Source organism: Salminus brasiliensis, chromosome 19 (assembly GCF_030463535.1).
Source record: "Salminus brasiliensis chromosome 19, fSalBra1.hap2, whole genome shotgun sequence".
NCBI lineage: Eukaryota > Metazoa > Chordata > Actinopteri > Characiformes > Bryconidae > Salminus > Salminus brasiliensis.
In genome coordinates, this window is record NC_132896.1 from 31,459,523 (window position 1) to 31,483,546 (window position 24,024).

A 24,024-nucleotide genomic window follows, 5' to 3' on the forward strand; every position below is an offset into this window, starting at 1 on the left:
AACACACACACACACACACACACACACACACACACACACACACACATTTAGCTAAAAGCTCACCACTATTAAACATTTAATGGTTAAATAGTTAACTATTGCTTGTTAGTGATCTACAGGCAACGCCTGAAAGTCATCACGTGAATTATTCATGACAAAATTACCATATTCAACATCATTAAACCTCATCATCACCATCAGAGTTAGCTCGAGTGTGTGTAGCAGCACAGCGGTACAGTCACGGTTTGGACATCTCCAGTGGGAATATGGCAAGCAGGCCCGCGGTTCTTCAGTTCAGTTCATCTGAATTCATTTTAAGAATGTCAGCTTTAACCATTACTAAACACACACACACACACACACACACACACACACACACACACACACACTTCAGCATGGTATCATGTGACCAAGAGCTACTGGGCACTCATCAGTGGAAGCATTGGGGGGGGGAACGCGTTCTTCTAAAGCCAGAAGCTAGGACAATGGCTTTAGCCCTCCGCGTTCCTCCGCGTTCTAGCTTCAGTCTCCAGGTTTTACCCAGCTTCGGCCTCCAGGTTTTACCCAGCTTCAGTCTCCAGGTTTTACCCAGCTTCAGCCTCCAGGTTTTACCCAGCTTCAGCCTCCAGGTTTTACCCAGCTTCAGCCTCCAGGTTTTACCTAGCTTCGGCCTCCAGGTTTTACCTAGCTTCAGCCTCCAGGTTTTACCCAGCTTCAGTCTCCAGGTTTTACCCAGCTTCAGCCTCCAGGTTTTACCCAGCTTCAGTCTCCAGGTTTTACCTAGCTTTAACTTACAGGTTCTTCTAGCTTTAACTTACAGGTTCTTCTAGCTTTAACTTACAGGTTCTTCTAGCTTTAGCCTCCAGGTTTTACCTAGCTTCAGCTTCCAGGTTCTTCTAGCTTCAGTCTCCATATTGTCCTAGCTTCAGCCCTCCGCATTCTCCTAGCTTCAGCCTCCAGGTTCTCCTAGCCTCAGCCTTCCGTGTTCACCTAGCTTCAGCCTTCCGTGTTCACCTAGCTTCAGCCTTCCAGGTTCTCCTAGCTTCAGCCTTCCAGGTTCTCCTAGCTTCAGCCTTCCAGGTTCTCCTAGCTTCAGCCTTCCAGGTTCTCCTAGCTTCAGCCTCCAGGTTCTCCTAGCTTCAGCCCTCCACGTTTCTCTAGCTTCTGTCTACAGGTTCTCATGGATGCTGTATTTAAAGGATAGGATTAGCTTATCTTAATGCTGAAGGCCCATAATGCTGGAGTCCATGTCTGTCAGAGCTGTTTTGGTTGTATGAGGAGGGCTTACACAATATGAGGCAGGTGGTTTTAATGTTATGGCTTATCAGTGTAAAATTATAGTGCTGTATTCTTTGAAATACACACACACACACACACACACACACAGTATATGAGTATATTAGCTGCTATTAGGGATGATAAGCCAATGAGCTGCTTGCATTTGCAAGGGTGAACTGACCCGGGGAGAGACCCAAATACTGTGTCTTGCTCGAGGAGAAAAGAAAAATGGAGTGTGAAATTGGAGGGGAGTGTCTGAATGTGGGGGCTGGGATCACCCTTGGGATCATGGTGTGTGTGTGTGTGTATGCATGTGTCTTCATCCAAGTCCAAAGGCAGGAAGAGGGGGCACAGAACAATAGCAAGACAAAGCCAAGAACCGCCTTCCAAAAACATTAGAGGATATTTGGGGGGGGGGGGGGGGGGGTGTTAACTGAACACACACTCTTGCAAAAAAAAAAAAGGGAGTGAGCCAAAACTGGGTCAGTGTGTTTAAGATAGAGATCAATAGCTGTGCCATCCAAGAACTGCTGTCCTGCTGCTGCACTCAGCCGTTTATTCCCTCATTAGAAGACGTGAGATAAGCGGGTCGTCTGCGTCGGAATGCCTGGAATACAGCCTTCACACGCTTAGCGCTATAAACCCTGGGCTTGTTTTCAGTGTTCATTTTAAGACCTTTTATTCAGCAGCACTATAAACGAATCAGTACCTACTATAAATGATTCTGTACCTACTATTAATTATTCAGAATCTGCTCTAAATGATGCAGTCTCTACTGTACATGATTCAGTCTTTACTGTACATGATTCAGCCTCTACTGTACACGATTCAGTCTCCACCATAAAAGGTTCGGTTTCTACTATATGGTTCAGTATTAACTATAAATGATTCAGTAAATGGTTCACTATCTACTATAAGTGGTTCATAAACTACCAGAAATGATTCAGTCTCCACCATAAATGATTCAGTATATTCTATAAACGGATCAGAATCTACTATAAATGATTCAGACTCCACCATAAATGATTCAGTATATTCTATAAATGGATCAGAATCTACTATAAATGATTCAGACTCTACCATAAATGATTCAATATATTCTATAAACGGATCAGAATCTACTATAAATGATTCAGACTCTACCATAAATGATTCAATATACTATAAACGGATCAGAATCTACTATAAATGATTCAGACTCTACCATAAATGATTCAATATATTCTATAAACGGATCAGAATCTACTATAAATGATTCAGACTCCACCATAAATGATTCAATATATTCTATAAACGGTTCAGAATCTACTATAAATGATTCAGACTCTACCATAAATGATTCAATATATTCTATAAACGGATCAGAATCTACTATAAATGATTCAGACTCTACCATAAATGATTCAATATATTCTATAAACGGATCAGAATCTACTATAAATGATTCAGACTCCACCATAAATGATTCAGACTCCACCATAAATGATTCAGTATATTCTATAAATGGATCAGAATCTACTATAAATGATTCAGACTCTACCATAAATGACTCAATATATTCTATAAACGGATCAGAATCTACTATAAATGATTCAGACTCTACCATAAATGATTCAATATATTCTATAAATGGATCAGAATCTACTATAAATGATTCAGACTCTACCATAAATGATTCAATATATTCTATAAACGAATCAGAATCTACTATAAATGATTCAGACTCCACCATAAATGATTTAATATATTCTATAAACGGTTCAGAATCTACTATAATCATTCAGTATCTACTATAAATGATTCAGTCTCAAGTGTACATGGTTCAGTATCAACCATAAGTAGTTCAGTCTCCATTATAAATTATTCGGTCTCCACCATAAAAGGTTCAGTCTTTACTACATGATTCATTTATAGTAGATACTGAGCCATGTACTACTGTACATGACTCAGTATCTACTATGAATGATTCTGTAACTGATATACATGACTCAGACCTTCAAAAAGAATGCTGTAGACGCTCTCTCAATAGTGTTCGAATGAAGATCAATTGTCCATGTGGCTCAATACACTATGTGGACAAAAGTATTGGGACATCAGATTATTCATTGTTTCTTGTGAAAAAAAACATACATTAAAAATTCAAGTTCATCCTGCTGTTGTTGTCTTTACTGTCCTGTACTGGGAAGACTCTGGAACACTGCTGTAAGGATGTGACTGCATTCAGCAACAAGAGTGTGAGTAAGGTCAGGATGTTAAAAAGTCACCACCCCACCTCATCCTCAATGTACTGGATGGAGCACCACCCAACATTTCAGAGAACATAGCTATAAATGCTATAAATATAACTATAACTGCTGTAAATGATTCAGTAACTTCTTCTATAAATGATTCACCAGCTACAATAATTGATTTTAGAACTTATGTGGTTTGAGAGTGAGGAATGGAAATATGGGCCCACATACAAACCCTTTAAAAGTTAAAGCAACATCATGTAGCAATTTTACCTTAAAATAGCAGCTTTTGGTTCATGTTGGTGCTCAATTTAGATGCTGCTTCTGTGTCACTCAGCTTGTACACAAATGCATGAGTACGGCTGTCGGCGAGGGGGGCGCTCAAATCGTGATTAGTATTTACAGCAGTGGTGTAAAAGTGAAATACGCTCCCTTACCATAGAGGGCGCTCAGGAGCGGAAAAAACTATTCTCACATAATGCTGCTTTAACGCCTAGAGGCAAAACTGAGAAAAATGATAAGGCTGGGAAAAGAAAGGAGCACTTACTAGTAGAGCACTTCATTTGCTTCATGGCGTTCATAGCGCACGGTTTCACACATCATCCTGCAGAGTGAGAGAGCGAGAGAGCAAGACAGAGAGAGAGAGAGAGAGAGAGAGAGAGAGAGAGAGAGAGAGAGAGAGAGAGAGAGAGAATGAACATTACTGGTCTATCTGTGAAGGATAACGGTTCGGCAGGACGGTTCAGGACCGTCCAGCTCTTATTATGAAATACAGAATAAGAGCATCTACACACAGTTCAAGAGGATGAAGACCAGGCTTTCAGAAAGGAAAGCTTTTACGCTCTCTAGAGCCAGAACAGTGGCGTTTTTCTTTTCAGATATGGAAATATAATATGATTATATTGATGTTTTCCCAATTTATTCTTTAAAAAGTATCAAACAAAAACAAAAATAAAAATAGAACCAGTCCAGAGTGTCACAACATGCACATACTTAAAGGTGGCCTAGAATGAGCAGAACTGTAAAACAGGCCAATTACCAAACCCCAAAACTGTAAAACAGTCATGTGAAAACGCCCTATTAAAATATATTTAAACATATTTATGTTCTTTTGTAAATAATACATTTATAAAATATAATAAATACTATAAAAAATAATAAACACATATAAAATTAAACAAATATGTATAACTATATCATATATATAATAACATAAATATATATATATATATATATATATATATATATATATATATGTATATATACACATATAAATTATACATATATACTTAGAATATATAATTATATAATAAATTGGGAAAACCTCAATATTATCCACAGTATGTTACAATATATTAACACACACACACACATATATATATATATATATATTTGTCAAGACATTGCAAGGTGGTTGCTAAGGTATTGCTATGGTAAAATGTAAGGCCCCAAAAAGATGCTTGGTCTTAAAGCTCTATATATATATATATATATATATATATATATATATATATATATATATATATATATATACATATACATATGCGCACAGTATATTAATATAATTTATATTATATATCATTTCTATATATATATATATATATATATATATATATATATATATATATATATATATATATATAATAATAATAATAATATCATATGTATATCCACCGCACTGGAAACCTCACGCTGCTGCTGGCCAATTTTAAATGCATCGAAAATTGAACAGAAAAACACCTCCTTTCAATTCTCCACACACATCACATCACCCCATCACACTCCATCCATCAACATCTGCCTATGTCTGCTCTTCAACATGCAAACCTTCATCCCACAGATCTGAAAACGTATCCTTCCCCTCCCACACACTCGCTCTTACCTCAGCTGATGTTCTCTCAGGTTCGACAGGGCCTCCATGCCGTGGAGATAGGAATACACGATCTCAAGGTCCTGCAGGCAGAGAGAGAGAGAGAGAGAGAGAGAGAGAGCGCAGATCAAACACTGGCTACACATCCAGCAAATAATAACCAAACCAAAGAACCAAACGGTTCTTTAACTCGCAACAATAGTGGAACCCTTTTTTTTTGAGATGACGTGGTTCTATGAAAGGAAACGCCGCTAAAGTGGTTCTCACTGGTTGCTATGGTATCCCAGGTGGTTGCTATGCTGCTGCTGTGGTACAGCTGTAGGTTGCCAACCCGTTGCTAGATGGTTGCTAAGGCGTTGCTATGACATGGGGGTGGTAAAATGTGGGATTTGTGTCTCTAGGGGCTATATAGCTATTACATAGAGGTACTTACATACGGTAGGTGTACTTTTGCAGACTATATATACACACCACGTGTCCAAATGTTTGTGGACACCCCTTCTTATGAATGCATTCCATAATAGAGAAGACCTGTTCAACCAGCCATGCATTTTCATGTTTTTTTGAGATGTCATGGTTCCATTTACTGTAGAACCACTGCCTACTGTAGTTCTCACTGGTTGCTATGGTATCTCAGGTGCTTGCTATGGTGTTGCTGTGGAACAGCCGTTGGTTGCCAAGCCATTGCAAGGTGGTTGCTAAGGTGTTGCTATGATAGAATGTAAGGTCCCAAAAAGATGCTTGGTCCTAAAGCTCTTCCAATACAAGCCTTGGCTAATAGAACAGTGTCCACACACTTTTGGCTAAAATATAAGCCACAACACTACCGCACACGGAAGGCTAAGGGCCGCAGTCAGTGGGCCCTCTTGTCGCCCAGCGAGCGAGTGGGAGTGATTAAATGGAATTATGCTGGAACAAACAGCATCTGAGTCCAGCTAAAGGTCTCTGAATGCGGCTTCAGTGCCTCCACTGTGTGTCTGAGGACTATACACAGAGGACTGCGCTGAAACGCGGCAGGTCTGAGATATCAGCCCGGCCCAAAGACAGAAGTCTTACACACACATTCAGCTCAATTAGAGGACAAACGCAAACAGTTTACAAGAAATGCACAAACAAACCAGTATAGACATCAGGTGACACACACACACACACACACACACATGCTCTCAGAGAGGGCTATAAGTGGTGTGTCTGTTATACAGGACACTCTGTGTGTGTGTTTTTCTACATTCTGAGTCTTGGCCTTGTGGGAATATATATATATATATATATATATATATATATATATATATATATATATATATATATATATTAGTTAATACACGCACACAATATGTCCAAATGTTTGTGGACATCCCTTCTAAAGAATGCATTCAGTTGCACCCATTGCTGACACCGGTGTGCAAATGCATACGCACATACAGAGCTGGTCTAATCTCATGTAGAGAAGCACTGCCAATAGAATAGGACTCTCTAGAGCAGATGGACATGAACCTATTGGCACTATGCTGCCTAACAGGTATAACGCCCCCCAGCACTGAGCTGTGGAGCAGCTGGGGAGTTGAGTAGGGGAGTTGGGGATGAGGTGAGGCGGGGTGGTGATCATCCAACATCCTGACCTGACTAACGCTGGTGTAATCAAATCCTCACTACCTCCAAAATCTAGTAGAAAGCCTTCTTCTCTGGACAGTAGAGACACTTACTCCAACAAATGCAGAATATATATATTTTTAATACCCTTAATAGATGAGCAGGTGTCCAAATACTTTTGTCCATAGTACATTTAGGACACATAGATTTATGTATGTGCTAATATTCCATAATAATAAACCTGTGTGTGCATGGGCGGGTGTGTGTGTGTGTGTGTAAGAGAGAGCACACAGTGCCCCCTGTCCCCTCTCCTTGGCCACGCAGCGCCACAGATGCCAACACTGGGCCGCCTTTGTGCACTCAAAGGCATGCTGGGATATTGGCAGGACAAAAGGGCGTCTGTCCTCACACACAGGCTCGTTTCAGCCCGGCCTCGGGGACCTTATGCTACAGCACACAGACACTCACACACACGCGTGCACACACACACACACGCGCGCACCACTCGCTAAATATTAGCATTCTGCTATACACCGATGCCTGCCACTTGGCACCAGGGGGAGACCCTTATAGCACACAGGAAGGCCTGGACATACAGGTACGGTTAATGACTGGAGGTGACCACTACAGAAGACCGGTACCTCATCTGAGACGGGTCTCTTATCAACGGAAGGCCATGACGAGCTGACCGACAAGCAAAGCAGGTCAGCTGGACCATGCAATGCCTCTGGCCTGCTGTTTTGACCATCCTATGTCTCTTCCAGGTGTGTGAATGAGGGGCCAGTTGGGCTCTGTCTCCCCCTGGTGTTGCGCCACAGTACTGCTATTCCAGAGACAGAACAGATAAGGCTTTATTTAAGGAGCAGTTCACTGTGAAGTCACATTTACACACTTTTCCCTGTACCTCAGACGCTCCTTCTGTCTGCAGATGTTTGGTAGCCAAAGCCGCCTCCGTCAGTTTCAGATAGGAGCTCCAGTGCAACACTAAAGGCCAACATCTACTTATTTTTACTTGCATTATTTATTTACACTTTATTTTTTATCATTAAATCAACCTCAACTAATGGTCTTATGAGACGGACCTCAAGGACCTGGCTTATCTTGCGGATACACTATACGGACAAAAGTATTGGGACACCAAGGAAATCAAAGGTTTAAAAAAGCTTTTGCTGGAGTAACAGTCTCTCAGAGCTGGGCAATATGACGATATTTTAACGTATCGTGATACATTTTTTTATGGTGATAGACAATAAGCTTTTCTAAGCATATGGATGAGACTGTTAGTGTTTAATAAACACTGATCAGCTGCAGGTTTCATCACAGACAGTGTAATTAGACTGGGTTAATCAGATGAAGAGCAGCAGATGTTACAGAGTATAAATCACTGTATTCAGTACAGGAGAGGATCTGAATGGTAGTTTATAAGAATCGGTCATGTGATAAATATCATGTATTGCGAAAAATGTCTATAAATATCATGATATAGTATTTATACCATATCACCGCTCTACTGTCCAGGGAACAAAGCAAGGCTTTCTATTAGATTTTGGAGAAGCATTTCAAGGATTTGAGGATTTGATTGCATTTAGTGACCGGAGCTTTGATATGGTCAGGATGTTGAATGATCACCTGATCACCTGATCACCACCCCACCTCATCATCCCAGACTCATTCCAAAAGTACTGGATGGAGCTCCACCATCCATCATTCCAGAGAACCCAGCTCTTCCACTGCTCCACAGCTCCACAGAGTTCAGTTCATTAAAAATGAACTCTTCTTGACTTTTGAAGACAGTAAATGTACAGAATTAAGCAGAATTGAAATATATGGTGATTAAAAACCTGGTCCAGTCACATTACCCTCATTTCCTCTAGTAGTCTAGTAGCTAATCGTAGCCTAGAACCCTAGAAGACTCTAAAAGACTAAAGTCTGACTCGCTCCCATCTAAATACAATCGTTTGTCACAGACTATGATTTTACACAGACTGAGAATCCTGCAGGGTCACCATTTACTTCACTCCACTCCTTTACTTAAATACCCATATATGCACATATTTACTCATATCTCTATATTATATATTATATTTATCTCATATCTGCCGATACACACTCCTACTGCACATTATTATTCATTCATTCATTCATTCATTCATTATTCTTCCATTATTCATTATTAATTCTTTTTATTTATCAGTATTTTAACCTTTATTATTCTTTATTATTTTATCGTATTCACTGTGCCGTTATTGTGGAATTGCTACTGGCTGCTAAATTTCCTTTAGTATCAATAAAGTATTTATCCATCCACCTTGAATTCTTATTATTTATTTATTTATTTAATCATTATTTGTATTTATTTTTGCATTTTGAATGATATTATTTCGCTATTACATAAATATCATTTCAGCTTATATTATAATATATTATTTCAGCTTGATGCTGGAGAGAGAGAACTAATATATTAAATATCAGTGATTTTATGATTTTATGATTTTATCGGAACGTCTAGACGAGAAACAGACCGAGTCGAGGCCGATGGAGATGATGGGACCCTAGCAACACCTTCCGACACTGGAAATTTGTCTGCGACAGTGCCGACGCTTGAAAGTGGTTGGTGTAAGGCCGGCGCTTCTGGATTTATTAAACCAACCAACCAAAAAAAAAAACAAAACACCCAGCCCATCTGAGCTCTGACTCAGACCGGCGCAGTCAAGACGCTCTACACTTCTGCCACTAGATGGCAGCCTGCTGCTGAGTATCCGAGCCTCTGGTCCAGTGCACTCCCCTGGCCCTCAGCGCCGCTGCTGGCTGGAACGAAACGTAACCAGAAAACTGTGGCTTCATTTTTTTTTCTCCCTCAAATATTGCTTCTAAATTCAACATGGAAAGAATGTGAGGAACCCCATTTCTTAAGCGCCAGCGTCCCCATTGGCCCCACGCTCTCTTACCGCTCCCTCTTTCTCTTTCTGTCTGTCTGAGAGTCTGAGATACAAGGACAGCAATTAACCCCTTAATAACGAGGCAAAAAAAGAGTCAATTTCTGCCTCTGAATCTGTTCTTCTTCCATAGCATGAGCCCTCAAGGCTGCTGTTGCTCTTACTGGGAATAAGATCCAACAAAACTGGCTGTAATTCTGACTGTGCTTTTAGAAAATACACATATTTATACATATACACGTCTCCATTATGCCATTTTTTAGCATTATTTCATTATTTTAGAATAAATAATTAATTATACACAAATTTAGGACTAAGGCTTGCCAGAGGACACCCAGACTCAAGGTCAAGGCCAAGATCGTCTCTTTTCACTCCTCCGATAATGCTCAGTCGTACCTGTCCGGCCTCCCTCTGATGGTAGATACCTTCACATCAACTATGGCAAGATCTACCTGTAGGTCCTGTGAGGCGTTTTGGACGGTTATGGTACAGAGATAAGTGGGATTATTACAGATAGAAATAGGTTTTATCGCACGGTCACTGCATTTCGACGAGCTCCGAGCTGTCCAGTGGTCCACTATGATCATGCTGCTCGCCATCAGCAGCCGGAGTCAGAGAGGGCATAGCTGGCCTCGCTCTCTCAGGGGTGGGTTGATGGCACTTCCAGGGTACGATTAGCTGTTGGATCGGAGCTGGGGAGCCATGCTTTCCTCAGAGTGCGTTGGATACCTAGCGATGCTGCCTCAGCGTCAGTTCGAGAAGAGGCGGTGGCTGACTTTGCATGTGTGTGGAGGGGGAGTGTGCTAGTTTGTGCTAGTCTTCACTCTCAAAGTGTTGGGGGCATTGCTAGCGATAGAGGGAGTTCACATGAACAGGGATTGGGTAATTGGCCTTCAAAACTGGGTAGAAATTTGGAAATAAATTGGAAAAATATAGAAATGATTTTTTAAAAGAAACTGGATTCTGATTATTAATGAATTACATGAAGATTGTTTAAATATGTTAAAAAGACAAAGGTTTTCATGGGTCACTAATTAGGACACCCCTGAAAACCACTGCAGTGCATCCAACAATAAGGGCAGCACTAAGCACTAAGTAGTAGAAAGAAAGGCAGCTCACAGAAAGCTCCAATTCCTCACGCTGATCCATTATACTAACCGAAGTGGACGTACAGCACACCAGCTCCTCCAGAGGCCCTCGAAATGCATCGCTGACAACAGGCAGGCCTAACAGCCAGAGCCAAGCAGCTACTCCACATTAAGCATGCGCTGGTATTTAAAGTAGTCCACTGTGTGTGCTGTCCTTTGTCAGAGGGGTTCTGCTGGACATGGTCACATAGTTTAAACCCGGGTTAACCATGAGCACCAGACCAACTGCAGCTACCACTACAGCACTGCAGCTCAGAGAGGCTGTGACGTAACCAGCGGCGTCACAGGTCAGGGCATCAGATGATTAAAGCTGAAACCCGAATGGGTGTAATTGCTTCTGCTGTAATTAACGAGCCTGTCGAGCGCTGATGCTCGAACGAAGCTCCCACACACTAAAAAATGTATAAATAAATAAACACACAGGGGGCTAAAGCCACCAGCATGTCCAAAAGTTTGTAGACACCAATGTTCTTTAGTTTTTACTGCCACATTAGATATATTACATCCCTCTGCCTCCAATATCCACCTCCAACATTGCTCACAGCAGCGGGGTCAGGGCTTATCACTGTGGACCACACCCACACTCCTTAATGCTCTCCTGCTCCGGCCCAGCCTCATGACGACTTCCTCCTAAGAGTGCTTCGGGACAAAAGGAGCTCTGTGTCCCGCGATTGGTCAGGCGCGAGGAGCCGAGGTTGGAGTGGCCGGACCTTATTGGCTCTGCGCCTCCCCAGGGGGAAGGCCGCGGGTGCCGTGGTAACGAGCTGAGTGACACGGTCCTCGGAGACTGGGAATGATGAAGCCCGAGAGGCTGAATGCAGACAATAGCCCACTTCAGCAGAGGCCTCTGTCGGGGCTACGGGAGGATTGCACCTCCAGTTGGTAAACAAGCGGCGGTTTCATCCGCTTCCCGAAAGAGCGCGGAGCTCTTCCTCCACTTTCTAAAAATGCAGCACAAAGCAGTCTTGCGTAAGCCGAGAACAGGTTCGGGGGCGCGGGAGCTGAGGAGCCGGCCTCACAAAGCTCTGACAGACACAGCATTTCACAAAGCATTTCACCACAGCCCCCGACTGCAGGTGGACCTAAATGGGCCTGCTGAGCGTTTCTTAGGCTGCCTTTAGTATCTGCGCTCCCAGGACCTGCTTCGTGAATCCTCAATAGATACGTTTATAATAGGAGCTCAGATGTGTACTGATTTCTTCAGCTCCAGTGCTGGGCAGCATTCTGGTCCATTCACTACACCACATATTAAAAAATGACTTTTTAAAAATGAATCTTTCCCTTTTTCTACCCTTTTCTTACCCCACCCATTCTCTCCCTCGCTCCCCATAGCACTAGCAATGCTCCCCACACTAGGAGGGTAACACACGTCTCCTCCATGCAAAGCCTGCGAAGCTCATCTCCAAAGGACCATCCGGTTTCGTGTCTGTCTGATTTTAAGTAAACCTGCTTGTTACCATCAGCAAATTAGCATGGAGCCAAGCAAGCCCTGTAGTCCTTAAAGCCTTTATTATACACATGATAGATTATACGTTATATTATACGTTATACAGATGATAGAATGACCCACAAACCTACAAAACATCCAAGTAATGCCAAATAAAATATGAAATATTAAAAAATAAGGTGATATACTGTAAACTGTCCAAATCTTAATACTGTTACTCACATTTCTGATCAGACCTCTCAGCCCTAGTCCATATACTACTTACTTTTTCTAGTGTTTGGACCCGCCCCTACTCCCCGATTCACCTAATAAGGTCTAGATTCAAATTAAGGGTGGGCAACATGACGATATTTTATTGATATTTTATTTTATTATCGATCAATTTTGTTATCGTGATATTTATCGTGATACACAATATGCTTTTCTAAGCAACCCGCAAAAAGGGGAAACCAACCCTCCTCTGGTCCACTCTGGATAGCACAACGGATAACAGGGTGCAGGGTGATGTATCAAAAACAGCCATCCTTTATTGTACATGACTTCCTTCACTTAATTATCTGTTACTGTGCCTTTAAGGACGGATGTATGTACATGAGCTCTGGTCTGATTGGCTGCCAATTATTAATCCCTATTTAAAAAGCAACCCAGGGTGAAGCACTCTGTACAACTTTAGCATTAATGGGTGAAGCTAAGCTTTTTTTCTTACTGCTTTAATTACATTTACTAATTAAGTTTTAATTAAATTTACTAATGAAAGAAGTGTTTTTTTCCTGATTATTTTTAATAATTACATTTTTTTTAATAGAATAATAATTCTCTTTCATATATTTTGGTTTTATTTTTAATCAACGGACTAAAATGTGCTACAAAAAATATTTTGTTCAACTTTTTTTTACAATTACAAATGATAAATGTATATATATTTACAACATATACAAACTGGAAAGGACAAAAGGTAACTCCAGACAGCTTGAGGTATCACAGTAACCACGGCAACCACTTTCCTCGACGTCAACCAACAAGACCACAAGGGACCATTATTCCTCTTTTGTGGTCGTCCAGGTGATGCAGCCTGCGCCGGCTGGAACAGTTTAGCAGACCCTCCCTGCGCTTGGGTCGTTATGCTACGCTCTACCGCTAGCAGCAAGGTTCTCGGGCCGGTGCAGTCGGAGGGGTCAGCGAGTCCCCCGCTGCTCTGGCCGGTGGTATCTCGCCGGTGCGCTGACAGCTTTCCTCGTTAGAGCCGCTTATCTCGTCTCTGCACGGCTAGCTGCGCTAAGCTAACGGCCCTTCCTCTGGCAGGCGGCCTGCTGGCGCCGCTAGGCTGGGGTCCACATTAATCAGCCTCCTGTGAGCAGCGCGGAGCGGCCGTCTCTCCTCTGCATTGTGGTGGAGAGAAAAGATGTGAGAGCACAAATGATCAGCTGAACACTCAATAGAGGGAAGGACGAGAACGACCTAGATACACACAATCGCTCGCTTGTCGCCGTGAAGTTCTGACCAATTAACGGGGCTTCATCTTCAGTAGCAAAGGGCCACCGTGAAGAAGACATGGCAGCTCACTGCTCACCCCGGTGCTTTTTCCATGCGGTCAGGAAAGGCCCTAGATTGTGTTGCTACAGTTTAAAAAAATAAAAAATTTAATTGAATGCTAAACACCTTTATAAGACTTCAATAAGTAAAATATTTACTTAAAGGGGTCATCCAAATGACCTCTTTAATGTCAAACTGTGTTCATCTCGGCACAGTTGAATAATCAGCGTCCGGTAGACGGACCCGACATACCCCGAACCTGACATCTTCCGCAAATCTTCCGAAAATCAAGCAAGGGAAACACATCAACTCCTAAACCCCAAAACTCTTACATAACAGTTCCAACTCCTTAAATTTACATAAACCCCGCCCACTACCCAAAGCTTTCAGAGGCTAAACGAAGCGGCTACTACTTTAGGAGAACATGGGATTGAGGCTAAAAGGCCTAAAGGCTAATTCTAGTCTAGGTGAAGCACCGCTCAGGGTTGGCCGACCCGGATAAAGCCCCACTGTGGGTATCAGTGGAGTACAGCGGTTCACCCGGGAAAGACTTTGATGAGCCCAAAAAGCAGGAGGTCGCAATGGCCACAAGGACAGCCGGTGAAACAAGCACTAGGCTAGGCTAAAAGCTACCTACTTGGCCCTACTACAACCTCCTCAGCTAGCGAACCGAACCGAGCCCTGTACCAGCTGGACACCAAGAGGAGTTCTATCCAGTCGGGCTCGCCAATCATTTTAAATACCTTCATTTAATTACAATATAATCTTGATACAGGTCTAAAAACAACGCAATGTTATGCTACTGTAGACCAGCCAATGAAAGCCGAGCTCAGCGTTCTTTTCCCAGAAGTACATGGAAACGTAGCACGTTTTAATCTGAAGCTAAATAACAGGGTGGTAAACAGACTTGTTAAACATGTGGCCGTTTTTCACTCAATCCAAAGTGACACGCTTCCAACGACACCATCAAATTCCCAATAAATGCTTCAGGATTCCTGAGGTGACTGAACATGAGCTCGAAGGCCTGAGTGTTTATATGGCACTTCGCCATATATAAGGTCGCCCTGTCTTCATTATACAGGTCCACAGTTAAAAAGACTGCTATCACAATCGAAAAATCTAATAAAAAAAATCTAAAATTGAATACGCTGGAGATTCATACTGGATTAATCACTAATCTTTAATTATTTTTTAGGAGGTAAAAATTTAATATGCTGGAGATTCATACTGGATTACAATCACTAATCTTTAATTATTTTTTAGGAGGTAAAAATTTAATACGCTGGAGATTCATACTGGATTACAATCACTAATCTTTAATTATTTTTTAGGAGGTAAAAATTTAATATGCTGGATATTCATACTGGATTACAATCACTAATCTTTAATTATTTTTTAGAAGGTAAATATTTAATATGCTGGATATTCATACTGGATTACAATCACTAATCTTTAATTATTTTTTAGGAGGTAAAAATTTAATACGCTGGAGATTCATACTGGATTACAATCACTAATCTTTAATTATTTTTTAGGAGGTAAAAATTTAATACGCTGGAGATTCATACTGGATTACAATCACTAATCTTTAATTATTTTTTAGGAGGTAAAAATTTAATATGCTGGAGATTCATACTGGATTACAATCACTAATCTTTAATTATTTTTTAGGAGGTAAAAATTTAATATGCTGGAGATTCATACTGGATTACAATCACTAATCTTTAATTATTTTTTAGAAGGTAAATATTTAATATGCTGGATATTCATACTGGATTACAATCACTAATCTTTAATTATTTTTTAGGAGGTAAAAATTTAATATGCTGGATATTCATACTGGATTACAATCACTAATCTTTAATTATTTTTTAGGAGGTAAAAATTTAATACGCTGGAGATTCATACTGGATTACAATCACTAATCTTTAATTATTTTTTAGGAGGTAAATTTTTAATATGCTGGAGATTTATACTGGATTAATCACTAATCTTTAATAATTTTTTAGGAAGTAAAAATTTAATATGCTGGAGATTCATACTGGATTACAATCACTAATCTATCATTATTTTTTAGAATGTAAAAAATGTACACGCTGGAAATTCATACTGGATTAATCACTAATCTTTAAGTATGTTTTAGGATATAAAAATTTAATACGCTGGAGATTCATACTGGATTACAATCACTACACAAATATTATTTTCACGATGTAAAAAATAAATTCATTCACAATTCATTCATTGAAGCCTATAAAAACTTCACATGCTCCAGATTCATACTGGATAACAATGAATCTACAATTCTTACTTTTTATACTTAAAAAAATACACATGCTCCAGATTCATAACAATCCTTTACTACAGTCAAACTGTATCAACAGCTCGTCTTTCACACATTCTTCCCTGAGCAAAGCGTGCGTTGCTAAAGCTAAATACAGCACTGTGGAGAACCGTGGAGAACCCTGGACGGATCCAAGCTACACAAAACACAACGCACTCCTTTTTAATTAGGCCCCAGTGATTTGTCAGCAACACGGAGAGCGGCTCAGCTCGGCTCGGCTGAGAATAGAAGAGGGTGCTAACGCGATGCTGAAATGCGCTCGCATCGTCCCGCTGAGCTGTGGCAGCGGTCCCTGTAATCCGTCCAAACCCCAGTAGTGATCAGAGAGCCCGTCTGCGGAGAACGTGACGGAGGAACATGCCTGAAGGAGACGACGCGCTTTCTACGCCTGCAGCTGGACAGTGGGCCGGGCTGGGTTAGTGTGAAGTGCACAGCCCAGTTCCTACAGTAAAGCCAGCTGTTAACGCCGGGTTCCCTGTGCCAACACATGCGTCATTCGTTCAGTCAGTCACTCCGAGTTCACTCCAGGAGTGCGTCATCTCCCCTCCTCAGCCGGCTGTCCTGCAAGCACAGCTTTTCCAGGCCCAGAGTGAGCTGAGTAACCCGGACTAAACCCGGTACCAAAGTTAAACACTGCAGATTCATACTGGATTACAATTATTTTAGCATTTTTATTTTAGGACTACTACACACACTGCAGATTCATACTGGATAAAAAAAAAAAAAACACCCCACAACTATTATTTTCAGATTGTAAAAAAAGAAAAAAACACATGCTGCAGATTCATACTGGATTACAATCACTCTGCAAGTATTATTTTCACACTATAAAATGTGCACATGCTACAAATTCACACTGGATCAGTCTATATGATTATCATTTTCAGACTATAAAAACTATACACACTGTAGATTCATACTGGATTGAAAACCACCCACAACTATTATTTTCAGGCAGTAAAAATACACACACTACAAATTCATACTGGATTAGTCACTTTTTTTACGATGATCATTTTCAGACTATAAAAACTATACACACTTTAGATTCATTCTGGATTAAAAACCACCCCCAACTATTATTTTCAGACTGTAAAATGCACACATGCTGCAGATTCATACTGGATTGGTCACTGTACAAATATAATTTTCAGACTAATAAAACTACACACACACACTTCACACAATTCATACTGGGTTAAATAACCCCACAACTATTCTACCATATATGTTGCATTATAAAGACTGTAAAAACTACACACACTGCAGATTCATACTGGATTGCAATCTCTCCACAATTATGTTCAGATTGTCAAAAACACGACTGAAGATTCATACTGGATAAAAAAAAAAAAACCACCCCACAACTATTATTTTCAGACTGTAAAAAAATGCACACATGCTGCAGATTCATACTGGATTAAAAAATAATCAATGCCAGTAAACACTACGTGCGCTGCAGATTCATATGAAATACTGACACATTAGAATTTTTTTTTTTAATGGGGTAAAACAGTCTGAACGGCAGCGACTCTGAACGGCAGCGACTCTGTCTGCCCGTCTGTGTTGGTGCTACAGTCCAACTGCCCCGTCCTTGAATTGCTATTGACAGCCAGCCCAGGCCTTAAGGGTATTTTTAGCCATTGTCGGGCAGCAGGCAGCAGGTGGAGTCTTTGCATACAAAAGCAAGGTCACCAGCAGGAGCAAGTGAACACACACTGCCACTGGACCTCCGTCCAGCTCACGCCAACTGCTCCACATGCGACTCTGAAGCACGCCGACACACAGCGGGGTTTCTCAACAACCATTCAGACCAGAGGAGGCTGACCAATCAAAAGCTCCGGAGCTCCTCTGATCATCATGACGGTGTGTTTAGGAGAAGTTCATATCAAACAATTCCTACTGAATCAAACTCATACTGGATTACGGTCACTCCTCAAATATTATTTTTAGACTACAACCCCCCCCCCCCCACACACACACACACACACACACACACTTTAGATTCATACTGGATTACATTATACTACAAATTATTATTTTCTGACCATACACTGCAGATTCACCCCTCAATTATTATGTAAAACCAAACACACACACACACACACACACACACACACACACATACAGAAAGAGAACACATCCCTGTGTAAAGATATGCCCTCTTCAGCCTGTTCAGACAGCAGCCGCAAGCACACAGTCAGTAGTCTGGTAGTCAAACTGGATGTTCGACATCCAGCTACATCCCAGTACAGAAACGGGGGAGAGGAAATGGTCTGTGGCGGCGCCCCAGGACATAATCAATACCAATAACACCACGCCACGTCTATTAGCAGGTCCTGCTATTCCATTAGTGTGAGCGGCACTGGAACAGGGACACTATTACCGAGTCTCTGTCCACACATATCTGGACACTGCTGAAAATGTAAACCTGAATAAATAAACAAATTAATTAATTAATTAATTAATAAAAATCATTAAAAAAGATTTTACTCTAAGTCATTGTGGAGCATTTCCACTTATGCATCAAAAAAAAATGGAGATGCAAGGTTTTTGCGTGACAACGTCACAATCCTCAGCGTCACTCAGAATCACTGGACATGAATTATTGATAGATTGTAAAACAAAAAACTCTGCAAATTCATACTGGATTAGAATTACAATTATTTCTGTCAGATTGTGAAAACGTCACTGCAGATTCTTACTGGACAGAAATCACTGCACACTAATTACTGTCAGACTGGAAAAGTTTCACACTCTGCAGATTCATACTGGATTATAATCCCACTGCAATTATTACTGCCAGAGTGTGAGAACAGATTCAATTTCACAGGGCAGATTCATACTGGATTAAAACCCCTCCATATAACAATGCCAGTGTAATCCTACACATACTTTAAAACTCATACTGGACAAAAATAATCACTGTGTGCCAATGATCGTTGTATTGTAATGAACTACACACTCTGCAGATTCATACTGGATTAAAGGCACTCCACAATTATTACTGTCAGATTGTAAAAATAAATAAATAAAATCACACATTCAGCAGATTCATACTGGACAGAAATCACTGCAGACTAAACACTGTCAGACTGGAAAAGTTTCACACTCTGCAGATTCATACTGGATTATAATCCCACTGCAATTATTACTGTCAGAGTGTGACAATTTCACAGGGCAGATTCATACTGGATTAAAACCCCTTCATATAACAATGCCAGTGTAAACCTACACATACTTCAGAATTCATACTGGACAAAAATAATCACTGTGCAATGCACTCTGCAGATTCATACTGGATTAAAGGCACTCCACAATTATTACTGTCAGATTGTAAAAATAAATAAATAAAATCACACATTCAGCAGATTCATACTGGATTATAATCCCACTGCAATTATTACTGTCAGAGTGTGCCAGTTACACAGGGCAGATTCATACTGGGTTAAAACCCCTCCACAATTACAGTGTAGAGCTGGTGCTGGCTTATTCGCCGAACTGCGAACTCCAGAAAAGTACCGAACATCTCAGCGTCCGCTCTCTTCTCAAGCCTCATCAAGGGCGTCAGCAACGTGTTCTCCATCTCCTGCGAGGCACATCTCGCCTGGAACATGCGGCGGCAGCGCGGCCACGTGAGCTCCTTCATTCAGATTTGATTAATAGATATTTCAAGGCTGTGATATTCAGCTTTAGCACTGCGGTATGAAACCGTGGTCATATCTCGCACACCTACTTCAGGACTGAGACACAAAGAGAACAATGCACGGCACTCCGCACCGCCGCTCACTGAGGGCTGGCACAAAGACGCTGCTTTCATAAGCGAACCTCCAGCTCGTGCGGCTGAGCTCAGGCAGTGTGAGGGGCTCTCTGCATGGAGAAGAAGTAAAACCAACAGCCAGTCATCAGCTCTGAATATACATACGCACCCCCACCCTCCACCTTCCACCCTCCACCCACGTCCTCATCCAGGTCGTAAACGGGGGGCTGTGAAAGCGCTGGCCTTGTCAGTGTCTCCATACACGTAAATCAGCCGAGACGCCAACAAGGAGCTGCTTTCTGCTCAAACCCCTGAAATGCGTCAGTGATTCTACTGCAGACGTTACCCTGAAAATGCAGTTCATCAAGACCAGGTACACTGCGTGTCCAAATGTTTGTGGACACCTCTTCTAATGAATGCATTCAGCTACTAGGACTCTCCAGAGCAGAGAAACATCAACTTATTGGCACCATGCTGCCTAATAATGCCAGGCATGGGCTATAGAGGGGTATAAAGCCCCCCAGCATTGAGCTGTGGAGCAGTGGAAGAACCGTGTTCTCTGGAAAGGTGGATGGGACGAGCTGGGTGGTGGATGGGTGGTGGGATGAGCTGCGGAGTTGGGAATGATGATCAACCAACATCCTGACCTCACTAATGCTCTTGTTGATGAATACAATCAAATCCTCACAGCAATATTCTCCAAAATCTAGTAGAAGGCCTTCTTCCCTGGACAGTAGAGATAGTTACTCCAACAAAAGCAGGAGAGACTCTTTTTAACACCCTTGATTTCAAACGAAACAATGAATGAGCAGATGTCCCAATACTTTTGTCCCCATAGTGTATCTTCATAACACAAGAGACTGAGATATATCAATGTTTTCGTACACCCTCAGTAGTCTTATTGAACATTAACGTGTTTGTCCTTATAGGCAAGGACTCCTCAACTCCTGACCTACAGGTACAGGAGCCAATGTTAACGTCCCGGTCATCTTCTGACAGGTCCAGATTCTGAACCTTCAACCGACACCATGGTTGTGTTTGGAGGTAGGGGAGATCTGATAGTGTCTGATGAGGATTTTGAGAAGATACAATTGTGAGGACAGGGTCAGTACAGAAGGCCAATGGAATATTAATGTCCTTTATTATCTATATTTGCAAGAAACCCCATAAAAACAAACAAGCCTAATATCAGATACACAGCACAGCACCCCCAGAGCGAAAGCTCCTAGACTCCTACGGCTTAGCGGTTAAGTAGAGCGCTTCAGACAGGACGCGATGACACGGCAGATGAGCATCAATGTTGCAGGATCTCAGCTCGTTCCAGCCCTCGAGCATTCTGGTCTCGAGTCGACACCTCACAGCCAAGCGCTGCTCTTCACACGGCGCTAACGCAGCGCGAGCTCCAGAAGCTCCGTTCCTGCCAGAGGCTGCATTATTCATGCCGTTAACGGATGTGAATAATTGAAGGAGATGCTCCACTTTGTCGCTGCCGAGGCCGAGCTGGAGTAAGACGCTTCGGAAGGATCTGAGGCAGCTGCAGCCGCAGGAGGCCGTCTCTGCTGAATGACATGATTCCAGTCTCCAGCTGTGCTGGACAAACGCTCACCTGCTGCCAGCCAGCTAGCTAGCTCCGACGCTCGGGGTTTCCCAGCGACAGTTATACTCAGGCCCAAATGCATCCTGTAGAGTAGTCTTGCCAAAAGAATAGGACTCTCTAGAGTAGATAAACATCAGCCTATTGGCACCATGCTGCCAGGCGTGGGCTATAGAGGTGTATAAGCCCCCCAGCATTGAGCTGTGGAGCAGTGGAAGAACGGTGTTCTCTGGAATGATGGTTGGTGGAGCTCCATCCAATACTTTTGGGATGAGTTGGGGAGCAAAAAATGCTACAGCAATGCTCCTCCGAAATCCAGGAGAATGCCTTGCTTTCTTTCCTAGACAGTAGAGACAGTTACCCCAACAAAATGTCCCAATACTTTTGTCCAGATAGTATAGGTAGCCTAGTTGCAGCCATGCTATCTTCTACTTTCTCAGTCAGGTCCCAATCGTGCCCTTGGCACATCTATGCTCTGCTGAGGTACTCAGATGGTACTTCGTTAAAGTACTTCGGCACTCAGGTACTTCCTGCTTTGTGTCCAATGATTCCGGCTCGTCCCTGGAGCCACCGTGACACTGTCCAGGACGAAGGAAATAAAAACACGGAGGTAAAGATTACTGGACCAAGCAAATCGAGGCCGGCCTTAACTCTTCGGACGAGTCGGCCCCATCGTTAGGACATCAAGTGATGCCACTGCCATCCATTGTTACGAGCCACCATTGACAAGAGAGGGTGCAACTGGCTTCAGTCTATTAGAGTGGGTAGGAAGGCCCTCCCTCTCCCCCCAAATCAGATGTGGTCTTCCAGATGTGTCATCAGCCATCCAGGGACATTCCCTTAGCAGCAAAGTTCACAAAGACCTGGCGTACTAGCCTCAACCCTCCCAGCACCCAGACCTTACTGGAGTGAGGGAACTAACCATGGCAACGTGGGGGGGGGGTCTTCTCCAGACTGTGTCGGCCTTCATTTAAGGGCAGAATTCATGCAACTGGCCCGAAAAGCAGAGAACGCAAAGATGCTGAGCCAACCAGATGTGCTAGCTTGAACATGAAAGCCAAAAGAGAGATCTTACGAAACCTCTACGGCAGACCCCCCCCAACCAGACGAATTTCTCTGAACTTCACAACGGAGCAGCGCAGTGCCAGAGAAAACGACCGAGCACATCTCATTAGGCCCTCCCAACAGCTGCGAGCACCGGCGTCCTCGCACAGCAGAACACGTGTGTTAAATAATGCAGGCTGAGGAGGCTGAGGAGGAGGCGGTGGCGGTGACAGGCTGCAAGACCACAGCAGAACTGCCACTAAGCAAAGCCAAGAGCACAGAAACCATCGACCCGGGGATACGGTTCCCTCTGGTCTTCAGAAGGACATCAGTAAGTTGTGGTTCTCAGCCAGTTTCATCTTTTCTGGGGAGTCAAAGCTGAACTGAGAGAAGGCATGAAATAGGACAGAAGTAGGACACAGGACCTACTGGAGCGGAGTTGGAGCTCTCGTTTCAGAATTGAGCACCTGGTGTCGAATTTCACAGCATCATCAATAACCTGAGAAGCTCATTAAACTGATTATGAATCTGTACCTCTCAACACAGGGCGCAGGGATGCAATGCCCTTGTCCTGGCGTCGAACCACCAGATCTAGAGCTAAAAGCGCCGCTTCCTGTGAGCAGGACAACGCTGAGGAGCGAGGATCGAGGATTGCTGGTTTGAAAGGGAACATAATTGAATCTAATTGAAGCGAATGAAGCCTCGATGGTACGGCTGAACCAAATAAACAGAGTTAAACTGCCCGCAGTTCTGCGGCCTCCACATATTTCATAGGCTGTGGTTGACCGTAGCAGTTCTGGCACCATAACAGAAGGCGCTCTGGAGCGCGAGTCACCAGCAAACCGCAAATCCCGTTCTGTGGGGGACTTGACGAAACGCTCAAGCAGCGAGGCACTTCTGAAACCGCACCCGACCACAGCGTAGCACTCGTGGACGTAGCTGGGATCGAAGCCAAGCGCCCGAGCGGATCGAGTCTGCTCTATCTGCTTCACCATCGAGACCAAGTTTATGCAACCCTTTCATCAACGTAATCTTATGTAGTTCATGCTGGAATCATCTCAAGGGAAGACGAGGAGAGGAGAGGGGGCCGAAAGGGCAGCCGGGGAGGACGGAAGCTCAGATAAGCAGACAGAAAATTCGAGAACTGCCAGTGGTAATGGATAGTCTTCTGGATACAGCCACAACCCCAACAAATCCTCACCTGCCTCCCGACCTGTGCTTCTTTTAGGGGGCAGCCCAATCAGCCGTG

General features: G+C 42.6%; 1 protein-coding gene across 5 annotated transcripts in view; it reads right to left on the reverse strand.

The window, feature by feature from the left end:
- rapgef2b (Rap guanine nucleotide exchange factor 2b) overlaps positions 1-24,024 on the reverse strand; it is a 148,614-nt gene that overhangs the window by 101,550 nt on the left and 23,040 nt on the right. For all 5 annotated transcript variants that reach the window (XM_072663976.1, XM_072663977.1, XM_072663978.1 and 2 more), the window contains exons 2-3: positions 5,392-5,462; positions 4,057-4,113 (exon numbers count right to left, since the gene is read on the reverse strand). In XM_072663976.1, the coding sequence (XP_072520077.1) occupies positions 4,057-4,113; positions 5,392-5,462 (128 nt within the window). The remainder of the gene's footprint in view (positions 1-4,056; positions 4,114-5,391; positions 5,463-24,024) is intronic.